The sequence below is a fragment of the Hypanus sabinus genome, chromosome 4 (genome assembly GCF_030144855.1).
Source record: "Hypanus sabinus isolate sHypSab1 chromosome 4, sHypSab1.hap1, whole genome shotgun sequence".
Lineage (NCBI taxonomy): Eukaryota > Metazoa > Chordata > Chondrichthyes > Myliobatiformes > Dasyatidae > Hypanus > Hypanus sabinus.
In genome coordinates this window covers 145,524,766-145,538,119 of record NC_082709.1, presented here as the reverse complement: position 1 = coordinate 145,538,119, position 13,354 = coordinate 145,524,766, and the positions used below count along the sequence as shown (strand labels likewise).

General features: G+C 39.6%; 1 protein-coding gene across 4 annotated transcripts in view; it reads right to left on the bottom strand.

Moving 5' to 3' along the window:
• Positions 1–13,354, bottom strand: part of kdm6a (lysine (K)-specific demethylase 6A) — a 218,775-nt gene that overhangs the window by 175,439 nt on the left and 29,982 nt on the right. For all 4 annotated transcript variants that reach the window (XM_059968281.1, XM_059968283.1, XM_059968282.1 and 1 more), the window contains exons 3-4: positions 7,897–8,005; positions 2,913–2,962 (exon numbers count right to left, since the gene is read on the bottom strand). In XM_059968281.1, the coding sequence (XP_059824264.1) occupies positions 2,913–2,962; positions 7,897–8,005 (159 nt within the window). The remainder of the gene's footprint in view (positions 1–2,912; positions 2,963–7,896; positions 8,006–13,354) is intronic.

Sequence of the window (13,354 nt, the reverse complement as noted above, 5' to 3'; positions counted from 1 at the left end):
GGCCATTCTAGATTGGGTATTGACCAATGAGGAAGGGTTAGTTAGCAACCTTGTCGTGCAAGGCCCCTTGGGTAAGAGTGACCATAATATGGTGGAATTCTTCATTAAGATGGAGAGTGACATAGTTAATTCAGAAACAAAGGTTCTGAACTTAAAGAAGGGTAACTTTGAAGGTATGAGACGTGAATTAGCGAAGATAGACTGGCAAATGATACTTAAGAGGGTTGACGGTGGACATGCAATGGCAAGCATTTAAAGATCGCATGGATGAACTACAACAATTGTTCATCCCAGTTTGGCAAAAGAATAAACCAGGGAAGGTAGTGCAGCCATGGTTGACAAGGGAAATTAGGGATAGTATCAAGTCCAAAGAAGAAACATAAATTAGCAAAAAAAAAAGTGGCACACCTGAGGACTGGGAGAAATTCAGAGACCAGCAGAGGAGGACAAAGGGCTTAATTAGGAAAGGGAAAAAAGATTATGAGAGAAAGCTGGCAGGGAACATAAAAACTGACTGTAAAAGCTTTTATAGATATGTGAAAAGAAAAAGATTGGTTTTGAAAAGAAAAAAATGTAGGTCCCTTACAGTCAGAAACAGGTGAATTGATCATAGGGAACAAGGACATGGCAGACCAGTTGAATAACTACTTTGGTTCTGTCTTCACTAAGGAGGACATAAATAATCTTCCAGAAATAGTAGGGGACTGAGGGTCTAGTGAGATGAAGGAACTGAGGGAAAAACATGTTAGTAGGGAAGTGGTGTTAGGTAAATTGAAGGGATTAAAGGCAGATAAATCCCCAGGGCCAGATGGTCTGCATCCCAGAGTGCTTAAGGAAGTAGCCCAAGAAATAGTGGATGCATTAGTGATAATTATTCAAAACTCCTTAGATTCTGGATTAGTTCCTGTGGATTGGAGGGTGGCTTATGTAACCCCACTTTTTAAAAAAAGGAGGGACAGAGAAACCAGAAAATTATAGACCAGTGAGTCTGACATCGGTGGTGGGGAAAATGCTAGAGTCGGTTATCAAAGATGTGATAACAGCACATTTGGAAAGAGGTGAAATCATCAAAGTTAACATGGATTTGTGAAAGGAAAATCATGTATGACGAATCTTATAGAATTTTTTGAAGATGTAACTAGTAGAGTGGATAGGGGAGAGCCAGTGGATGTGGTATATTTAGATTTTCAAAAGGCTTTTGACAAGGTCCCACACGGGAGATTAGTGTGCAAACTTAAAGCACACGGTATAGGGGGTATGGTATTAATGTGGATAGAGAATTGGTTGACAGACAGGAAGTAAAGAGTGGGAGTAAACAGGACCTTTTCAGAATGGCAGGCAGTGACTAGTGGGGTACCGCAAGGCTCAGTGCTGGGACCCCAGTTGTTTACAATATATATTAATGATTTAGATGAGGGAATTAAATGCAGCATATCCAAGTTTACGGATGACACAAAGCTGGGCGGTGGTGTTAGCTGTGAGGAGGATGCGAAGAGGATGCAGGGTGACCTCGATAGGTTAGGTGAGTGGGCAAATTCATAGCAGATGCAATTTAATGTAGATAAATGTGAGGTTATCCACTTTGGTTGCAAAAACAGGAAAACAAATTATTATCTGAACGGTGACCAATTAGGAAAAGGGAAGGTGCAATGAGACCTGGGTGTCATTGTACACCAGTCATTGAAGGTGGGCATGCAGGTACAGCAGGCGGTAAAAAAGGCAAATGGTATGTTGGCATTCATAGCAAAAGGATTTGAGTACAGGAGCAGGGAGTTTCTACTGCAGTTGTACAAGGCCATGGTGAGACAGCACCTAGAGTATTCTGTGCAGTTTTGGTCCTCTAATCTGAGGAAAGACATTCTTGCCATAGAGGGAGTACAAAGAAGGTTCACCAGATTGATTCCTGGGATGGCAGGACTTTCATATGAAGAAAGACTGGATCGACTAGGCTTATACTCACTGGAATTTAGAAGATTGAGGGGGGATCTTATTGAAACATATAAAATTCTAAAGGGATTGGACAGGCTAGATGCAGGAAGATTGTTTCCGATGTTGGGGAAGTCCACAATGAGGGGTCACAGTTTAAGGATAAAGGGATGCCTTTTAGAACCGAGATGAGGAAAAACTTCTTCACACAGAGAGTGGTGAATCTGTGGAATTCTCTGCCACAGGAAACAGTTGAGGCCGGTTCATTGGCTATATTTAAAAGGAAGTTAGATATGGCCCTTGTGGCTAAAGGGATCAGGGGGTATGGAGAGAAAGCAGGTACAGGGTTCTCTGCACCTATTTTCTATGTTTCTATTAGTCAGGGCAACAAAGGTTATAAGGAGAAGACAGGAGAATAAGTTTGAGAGGGATAATAAATCAGCCATGATGAAATGACAGAGCATACCCAATGGGCCAAAGAGGCTACTTCTGCTCTTTTGCCTTTTGGTAATTTGGAAATTACTCTTCACAAGATCACAATTACACTTACTAGTAGTGACAAGTAATCATTAAGGCTTTAAGTTCATTATGCTCAAAAATATTGAATGACAGGATGGCTGTCAAGCATAAATCAGACAATTGTTCAGCTGTTTTCAGTGTAAGACAGAAAGGGGAGAAGCAGAGTTTGGGTGAACTGATATGAGTATAACAGCAAGAGGCTAGCTGGCAATTCAGAACACAAGATTCATACTAGACAATTATTTTCAATTGTTTACAATACAAATGCAGTCACTATGCACACAAGCAAATCCATGCAAACAAAATAAAACTGCTAGTATTTCAACATGATGACAATGACTCTTCTCATTTTATAGTGTCCATATTTTTAGCAGAGGGATTGATATGTTAAAATAAAAACAGCAAATATAATCTATTAAGTTCAATCTAATTAATATTCCATTAAATATCCATCAAATGATACAAACCTTCCAGTAGTCAGGCTGTAAACTGTAGTACCTCTGGTATGCAGATAATGCTGAAAGGCGATAAAAATGAAAATTATTAAATAAAAATACAATGCAGAAACCAGTTTCAGCAGGTTGGGCAAAAACTGTAGGAAACAGACAAGATATTCCAGATAAGGACCCATCCAAAGAACTAATGATAAAATAGAACAACATGACCAACAATAAATAAAATCTGCCTGCAGTGACAAATAACACAGGGAAGACAATTTCCAAGGCAGAGGAAATGTGAGAAAGCTCACATTCCTGTATAACCTAAAGTCAGCAAATATGTGGCAAATGGAGGGCTACCGTTCTAAAGACCAGCTAGCTGAATGAATTCAGAATAATCGGATTTTTTTTTAAAAAGTCACAAGTAATTATAGTCTCTGTTTTATTACATTAGCTCATCTGATTGATCAAAGTCCTGAAGGAATGCAATCTTAAATACAACTCCAGATTGTAGATGGTTGACTTTTAAATGCCTCTGGAAATGGTTTAGTAAGTTACTCAGTTCACGGGAAATTAAGGAGAAGTATTAAATGTCAGCTATGTCAGAGATACCCATATCCCAAAACAAAGTACTTGTGGGAAAGAGGTGTCTGCAAGGGAATCAGATACAGGGCTGCAGAATTGAGAGCATCAATACTAAGACAGTTAAAACATTATATAAAATATTGATTTACTCAATATTTCAAATTAAGTTCATGGTAGTCTAACACATTAGTGGGAAGTTACAGATCAACTAGCCAAACAGTGTAAATCTGGCACCATTCATTCCGAAAATAAGGGACCAAAACAAAAATGGAAAAATCCATGGGAGGCTTGAGATGACTTAAAAGGTCAGGAACAGAACGAACTGTAATAAATTATAAATGGTAAGGATCTCCCACAGACCTGAAGAACTTTGAACTGAAGCTGGATTGTAGAAACATTAACTGACTGACAACAGGGAAAGTCAAGAGATCATGGTCTCGGTCACATTCACAACTTTTCCTTCAGCAATTGCTGAAGCAATACAAAAGGCTTGGCGATTTCAAATGGAATCCTTCAAGGGCAAAGAATAGGGAAGTTATAACATAAATTAGAATGCACAAGTAGAAGGAGAGTACAGACAGAATCACACAAAGGTGGATAAGTCATGGTGCAAATATAAATCGAAGCAGAATGGTGGCTTTAGAAAGAGAACCTGATTGCGTCAACTAACACATATGTTCAAAAATAACAAATGGATAGATAACTGATCAGTTGCACATTCCCAAAAATATAACAATAACAAACATTGAATAGTAATTAAATTAAAAACATGTCCATAAAATTGTCCATTAATTTACATTTCGCTTCAATTTATCTGCTCAGCATTTAACTCTACACTGGATATTTAATAAACTGAATTTAGACTGCTTCACTCTACTTCTTACAATTGGACAGTTGCTTAAAATGAAATACTCGCAAGTTATTAAAACGTATTTCAATTTTTCTTACGGTTTAGATAAAACAAATATCAGTTATGGATTTAAAATACCACAAGAAATATTATGTGAATTGATATTCTCCATCTCTTCACCAGAAACATTTCCATGAATACTACCTCTTAAAGCTTAAAACCAAGAATCACACAACCTTAAAAAGGTGGGTGGCAGTGAAAAACCCCTAAAGGCATCATAAAACTGCACCTTACAATTTCTATTATTTGATTTGACAAGCCTTTTTTAATGCAACTGTTTTTGACTGTATACTACTTATAACTTGTCAGTCCAATGTTTTCTCAAATATATTTTTACTAATTTAATCCCCTATTTTCATTATCTGTCTTTATTCATTTTCACCCCTTTCCCTCAGTCACATAAGAAAACAGGGCTTGAGCAAAGCTAGAAAGGACACTTAAAAAAATAAAAATCCACTGAAATGCAAAAGTACTTTATTGCTGAGCCAAATTCAATATTGACATATCAAGAAGCTTTGTCAAGATGCAGAGATGAACAATGAAACTGGAGGTCCAAAGTGTGGCTGAGACCGATAAGAGAAGTAACAAGGGCCAAAATTTGGAACTCTCAGCAGGAAATGAAATAGCTGGATGAAGTCTGAACTCTACAGCTGAGCCAATAAGGCCTCAGGAAATAGTCTGGACAAGGCGGCAAAAAGTCTCCAGTGAAATCAAGCATGGTAACCTAAAGAACAGATCTTGATGTAGGAGACAATTTTAATGAGGTATAAAGTCATTGAGGTATACAGTCAGTTAGCAATTGATAAACTTTATAGGACAGCTTGTCTATGAAAAAGAAACTGAAATTTAAAGGTATGTTAGTAGATCAGCCCTTTTAGGATACAAGTATAGGAATGATATTTTCCACTTTCTCCAAGAATAACAAGAAAAAAATTTTATGTAAACTAGTAATTTTGGCAAACACTCCAAATAACTTTATTTTTTGTCATCTATATGTCAATAATCAGAAAATTCAGTCAGCACATAAAGACAATCCAAACCAAATATCTGAAGAACCATGCTGAACTCACATCATGCTCTGTCCACTACTGGATTAAAATAGTTAATCATTTTTGTATGCCTGAAGGCACTGAATCCTAGATGGATGATTTTTATGGTTTCCAGGTAGAACCAATGCATAAATCTGAAAGAGTTACCATAAATTCCAGTGTATAAGCTCAGAATTTGGCCCTAAATTTTGTTCCTAAAATTAGGGGGTCGGCTTATACAGAGGGTGCCAACTTTGGAAAAACAAATACACGGAAGACAGGTCGTATTTTTTGGCTGTTCTTAAGTCAATTTTGTTCCACTGTCATCGCATGAATTCTTTGAATGATTTGTTTAAACTCACATCAAGTGGCTGGAGCACAGAGATCAAACCACCAGGGATGACTGCAATGTCCGTATTTTCAGCTTTCAGTGCTGCCTTTGTCTCAGCTGACAAGTGCGCTTTGAAGGTGTCCCAGACAAGTAGCGACTTTTCTTTCCTGTAACCTTCGGGACGTCGACGCCACACCTCTTTAACACACTTCAAGCAATCAGCTTCGTCCATCCCGCAGTGTTCTTGAACGTAAACAACACCCCACGGGAATTTTCTGAGCAATCTTTGTTTTTTGTCTCAAAACAAGATCACGTCTATTCATAAATTGGGTGCACCAACTTCGCGTAGCTTTGAAATTTTCACTGACTTCACCATGTTTTTCGGCCCATTTAAATGCTTTAACTCATATCATTTCTCTGGTACAACAACAATGTATCCGGACGATCGTTGGTGATTCACCCACCATAAAACTTTTTCTTCCAGTTCTGGCCATTGGCATGGTTTCCTGCGGTTTACACATTTCGTCTTTGGCATTTCCCTCAGCGTGTCCTCTGCCTTTCTCCACTCTCTCATTTGCTTCTCGCTTACACTAAACTTCTTAGCAGCTGCAGAATTATTCGTTCCTTTAGCAAAATCAACAACCTTCAGCTTGAAGACAGCATCATATCACATTTGTTTTAATCTTTTGTTAAAAAGTTTGGTGGTCACAAACTCAATACTGAGTAGATGTACTGATTCTGCCAGCCCGTGTTATGTTTTAACAAAATTACAATAGGTGCTAAATGGTTTCATGGGGGTTACAATTCTGAGAATTTTTTTTACCATTGGAGACCTAATCCAAAATTTCCCTCCCTGATATATTTATTAAGAATTCGCTTATAACACTCTACAATGTGTAGGCCTTTTTTTTTTAAAGCCGGTACTGGTTCACAAAATTTCCCGGTTCCAGATCCTGCAAAGCTAAGTGAGATCTTGTGATCTTTTCTGGTTAAATCAAAAACCTGTACAAAAGGGGTCGGCTTATACAAAGGTAACATGAAAAAGTCCCTTTTTTAACCTTGAAAATGGGGGGGCTTATACTCCGGAACATACGTTACTCCATTTTACTTGCAAGGGGTAAGGGCATTAGAAAGGATCCATAAAGATATTTGAGAATGAATTCTGGAATTAGGGACTAAATTACAAACAGAAGGACTGGTGCTGTGGATATTGGGAGGCCGTTCTCACTCCAAGAGGAATTGATGACTAAAAGATCACGTGAATAAACCAAAGAATAGAATTAAAAGTGACATAAAAGCTTTTACTTGCACAGCAGATCATTGCTATCCAAGAACTGCTTACAGATGTAGCAGATACACTGTATCCTTTGATAGAATTGGAAGAGAAAAATTTGCAAGGTGACAAAAAATGCTAAGGTTTGGTTGATCTGGTACAGTCAAGGAAGAGACTGGAACACGTGTATTTAAATGATTTGTTAATGATTTTTTTTAAAAAGGCAAAGGAACAAGTTGGATAGACATCCTCAAATACAACATTATACAGCTGCTGGATAGCTAGAAGCCTGTGGCAGTACATGGAAAGACAATTAGTTAACAAAAGAGAAAAGAGCTTCTATATATTTTTGTATATTTATCATTTGGAATCAAAAGGAACGGCCAAATTTCAAATGGTAAAGTCTTTAGTAAAAAGACCCTAAATCAGAATCAAATCAAAACAGGTATTATCAATTATTGAAAAATTAATGTAAAATTTACAGCAGTTATTTTGGGACATTTCTCATAAAAATGGAATGTTTAACTTCTTGGTATAGGAACCTGAACCTTACCATTCCAGCCATTCCCCATCGCACAAATTCCACATATCTTTATAGGATCTGATGAAGGGTCTCAGCACAAAACACCGACCATTCATTTTCCTCTATAGACGCTCTCTGATCTGCTGTTTCTCCAGAATTTTGTGTGTTTCAACCAATTTAAATCATTTTACTTTGACCAAAGCTCCAAAATAAAAAGAAACATAAAATTATCCAATTATGACAATACACCCTCTAACATTTTAGACAATAGCATCATACAGCACCTGTCACTTGTTGTCCATTATTCTTTGTAAGTTGCAGTTTAAAAAAGCACAACAGAAATGTAAATACAAAAAAAACTTACCTTTTGGATAGTCCTCTAATAAAAGGTTGAAATGACCAAGCTGGCAAAACAATTCAGGGTCAACTTTTCCTTCACACTTCTTTATCACTGACTCAAAGCAGTGAACAGCCTAAAAAAAAACAAACAAACAAATTGTAAGAAAAAGATAGAAAGCCCATACTACAGTGCATCCTTATCTCTGGAAAATACAAGCAATATGATATCAACAATTCTGCAGTGATGATTTCATGAGATTCAACATTATAACATCCTCATTCTAGTGCTCAGAGACTCTTGCTATGCAATAATTATGAACCTATAACACAACAATGTTAAATGTACAAATACAAGCTTATTATTCTCCACCATCACAACATAAGCCTGTTGTCATGGAACACAGAACGATTTCTAGTTTCAGTCAGTTAAAGTATTTTTTGGGGTTTTGAAAGAGTAGCCTTTGTTCTCCTTGAACAGAAACAAAACAGGGTCTGGAATTTAATATTTTATCAATGTCTTGGCTTCTTCTCAAACACAGAACAGTACAGCACACATTTTGGTCTTCTTTTGAATTTGCATAGGTTGTTATCTTTTGCACACTGGTTGTTCCGCCCTAATGGGTGGTGTTCTTCATGAATTATATTATGGTCATTGGATTAACTGAAAACACATCTCAGGGTGCTATATGGTGACAGATGTTTACTTTGACAAATTTATTTTGAACTTTAGTGTTCTGCAGAACTAATTAAGCTAATGACACAAGGATTTCTGCCTGAAAATGGTCCTTATATCTCCAATCTCTTGCATATTTATGTGCTCAAGAGTCCGTGGTTGCTCCTTTTACTGCCCTTAAGTCACCTAAAACTTTTGTTCTCAACAACTGCAACAATGCTACACAGCATTGTTTCAAGGAGGTTCAGGTTGCTACACCAAACTACAAGTAGAACTCCATCTCCATCCAGATGCAAAGCCAGTCTTCTGTCCCAAAGGGTCGATACCATATGCAGCCTTACCAATCGTGGAGCAAGAGCTCGATCACCTGCAAGAAGCTGCTGTGATCAAAGCTACTCATGTTGGGAAGCTCTAATAGTCATCATCAAGAAAACCAAAAGGTTTACAGTGAGGTCGTGAACAGGCTTCTCAACTGGTTTCAATGCAACTCTGGAGACGCACCAGTACCTATTACCGGTACTGGCAGATCTCTTCACAAAATTGAACCATGGTTGCTGGTTGGACCTGGCTGAAACTTACCTCCAGGTAGAAGTGGCGGAAAATTCACAGGAGCTTCTCACCATTACAAAACATATGGGGTTGTTATCCTTCCTCCTACTGCCTTTCGGGGTAAGGGCAGCTCCTTCAATTTTCCAACAGCTTACGGACATCACGCTGAGTGGTATTGATGGTGCTGCCACTTAACTTGACAGCATCATTCTAATAGGCTTGGACCAGATAGAACTATGCCAATGACTGGACCACAATTTGAACATAATACAAGACTTCGGGCATCAAAATGCAGCCTCCTAGTATCTTTAATCAAATATCTGGGATTCATCATAGATGAACATAGTTATCACCCAAATCCCAAAAATATCACTGCTATCCTGAAGATGCCTGCACTATATGATCATTTTTGGGTATGATCACTGGCAGAGGGAGTCACTCAATGCCCTGTTGCAACAAGGGTGCCATGGTCCAAACAATACCAAGAGACTTTTGATCAGCTGAAGAATGTTCTGTCATCTGACCTTCTCTTGACACACTTCAACACAGAGTTACCATTCAGAGCTGGCACATCACACATCGTCACTGATGGCTCCGTGCATACAGCCAGATCACTAACCAGAACAAAAAGGAACTATGGACAAATCACAAAGGAAGCCTTGGGAATCATCCTTGCTGTGAACAAATTCCACAAGACGCTTTATGGCAAATGCCTTACTTTCCTTATTGATTACAAGCCACCGTTGGCCATCATCGGTTCTAAGAACGGTATCCTGGCATATACAGCTAAACCAAAGGTTTACACAAAGGTGGGCTATGATTTTTGAAATCAAGTATACATCAACACAGGAACTTAGTAAGGCAGATGTCTTCTCCAGACTTCAGAATCAACAGATAATGAAAATGAAGATGCAGTCATGGCTGTAATTTCAGTTGATTGCAAAGTCTACCAGGTTGTATTGGATGCTGCTGAAGGTCTTCCAGTCAGTCAACAAGATCACAAGAGAAATGGCTGCAAATCCTCTTGTTCAGCACATCTCCAGATAACTGTTTGACAGATGACTAGTCAGGGTTGAGGAAGATGTCATGCCCTTTAAGCAACATCATACATCGCTCTCAACTGTGAAATGCTGCCTAATGTTTGGAGACAGAATAGAGATTCCACAGACACGTCAACCAAAGATACAGAAACAACTCCACTGTGGTCACCCAGGCACCAATTGAATGAAAACCCTGGCAAGAAGTTTTGAGTACTTGCCAGACACAGACAAAGATAACACATCTGTATGCGATCAGTTTACTCGGTGCTCTATGGCAGCAAAGAATCCAAGTACAGCTGATCCACACTCATAGCATCAGGCTGGCAAACCTTGCAGTCAAGTATACATTGCCTTCACCAGCCAATTAATTTGGACCTAATCCAAATGGTTACAAGTATTGTCCATGAAGTCAACAATGACAATGGCTAGCATTCAACAACTCCTGCACCCAATTCAGTTCACAGCATTCTGCCAGAACCCCCAAACAGTAGTGTGGATATTGGGTACAAGTTGATTAGGGAGTTAACATTGGCATGTGCTAAAGGTAATGCAGTCGTTATGGGAGATTTCAACATGCAGGTGAACTGGGAGAATCAGGTAGGTGCTGGACCCCAGGATAGGGAGTTTGTGGAGTGTCTAAGGGATGTATTTTTGGAACAGCTTGTGCTTGAGCCAACCAGGAACAAGGCTATTTTGGACTTGGTGATGTGTAATGAACAGGAATTGATAAGTGATCTTGAAGTAAAGGAGCCATTAGGAAGTAGTGATCATAACATGATAAGTTTTTATCTACAATTTGAGAGGGATAAGGGCAGATCAGAGGTGTCAGCGTTGCAATTAAATAAAGGAGACTACGGAACCATGAGGGAAGAGCTGGCCAAAGTTAAATGGGCGGATGCCCTGGCAGGAAAGACAGTGGATCAGCAGTGGCAGATATTCTTGGGCATAATACAAAAGATGCAAAAGCAGTCAATTCCAAGGAGAAGGAAGGATTCAAAGAGGGGGATGGGGCCACAGTGGTTGACAAAGGAAGTCAGAGATTGTATAGCATTAAAGAAAAAGAAGTATGACAGGGCTAAGATGAGTGGGAATACAGATGATTGGGAAAGTTTTAAGGAACAGCAGATCTCAACTAAAAAAGCAATACGGAGAGAAAAAATCAGGTATGAGCTCAGTCTAGCCAGGAATATAAAAGGGGATAGCAAAAGCTTTTTTAGCTATGTGAAGAGAAAGAAGATAGTTAAGAACAATGTTGGCCCCTTGAAGAATGAATTGGGAGAAATTGTTATGGGAAACAGGGAAATGGCAACAGAATTTAATGCGTACTTTAGATCTGTCTTCACCAGGGAGGACACAAGCAATCTCCCAGATGTATGGATGGGCCAGGGTCATAAGATATCAGAGGAATCGAGACAGATTGACATTAGGAAAGAAACTGTGATGAGTAGACTGGTAGGACTGAAGGCTAATAAATCCCCGGGTCCAGATGGTCTGCATCCAAGGGTTCTAAAAGAGGTGGCTCAGGAAATTGCAGATGCATTGGTAATCATTTTCCAATGTTCCTTAGATTCAGGATCAGTTCCTGAAGATTGGAGAGTGGCTAATGTTATCCCACTTTTCAAGAAGGGAGGGAAGGAGAAAACGGAGAACTATCGCCCTGTTAGCCTAACGTCAGTCATGGGGTAGATGCTTGAGTCCATTATTAAGGACGAAATAGTGGCACATCTTGATGGCAGAAATAGGATTAGGCCGAGCCAGCATGGATTTACCAAGGGCAAATCATGCTTCACTAATCTGTTGGAGTTTTTTGAGGGTGTAACAAGGATGTTAGACAAGGGTAAGCCTGTGGATGTTGTGTACCTAGATTTTCAGAAGGCATTCGATAAGGTGCCACATAGGAGATTGGTGAGTAAAATCAGAGTTCATGGCATTGGGGGCAGGGTTTCAACATGGATAGAAAACTGGTTGGCAGATAGAAAGCAAAGGGTAGCAGTGAATGGGTGTTTCTCGGACTGGCTAGAGGTGACTAGTGGGGTACCACAGGGCTCTGTATTGGGACCACAGCTCTTTACGATTTATATCAATGATTTAGATGAGGGCATTGAAAACTATATCAGCAAGTTTGCTGACGATACTAAACTGGGTGGCAGTGTGACATGCGAAGAGGACGTTAGGAGAATACAGGGAGACTTGGATAGGCTGGGTGAGTGGGCAGATACTTGGCAGATGTCATTCAATGTGAATAAATGTGAAGTTATCCACTTTGGAAGCAGGAACAAGAGGGCAGAGTATTGTCTGAACGGTGTAGAGTTAGGTAAGGGAGAAATGCAAAGAGACCTAGGAGTCCTAGTTCACCAGTCAATGAAAGTGAATGAGCAAGTGCAACAGGCAGTGAAGAGGGCAAATAGAATGTTGGCCTTTGTTACAAGGAGAATTGAGTACAAGAGCAAGGATGTCCTTTTGCATTTGTACAGGGCCCTGGTGAGACCACACCTGGAATATTGTGTACAGTTTTGGTCTCCAGGTTTAAGGAAGGACATTCTGGCAATTGAGGAAGTGCAGCGTAGATTCACTAGGTTGATTCCTGGGATGGCAGGGCTGTCTTACGCAGAGAGATTGGGCTTGTACACGCTGGAATTGAGGAGATTGAGAGGGGATCTGATTGAAACGTTTAAGATAATTAAAGGATTTGATAGGATTGAGGCAGGAAATATGTTCCAGATGTTGGGAGAGTCCAGTACCAGAGGGCATGGATTGAGAATAAGAGGTCAGTTATTTAAAACAGAGTTGAGGAAGAGCTTCTTCTCCCAGAGAGTTGTGGAGGTGTGGAATGACGGTGGAGGCCAATTCTCTGGATGCTTTCAAGAAGGAGCTAGATAGATATCTGATGGATAGGGGAATCAAGGGATATGGGGACAAGGCAGGGACTGGGTATTGATAGTGAATGATCAGCCATGATCTCAGAATGGCGGTGCAGTCTCGAGGGGCCGAATGGTCTTCTTCTGCACCTATTGTCTATTGTCTATAATTATCCACATCCGCTCACCTCTACCCCCACTGTATCATCCAGTCCAACAGCCAAGCAGAGGGGTTTATGGATACCTTCAAACAGTCACTTCATGAGGAGAAAGAGCATTGGCCAAGGCTCTCAACACAATACTACTGACATTACTGAATTACATCACATCCACACCGACGGGAAGCCTCCAGCTTTTGCAGTG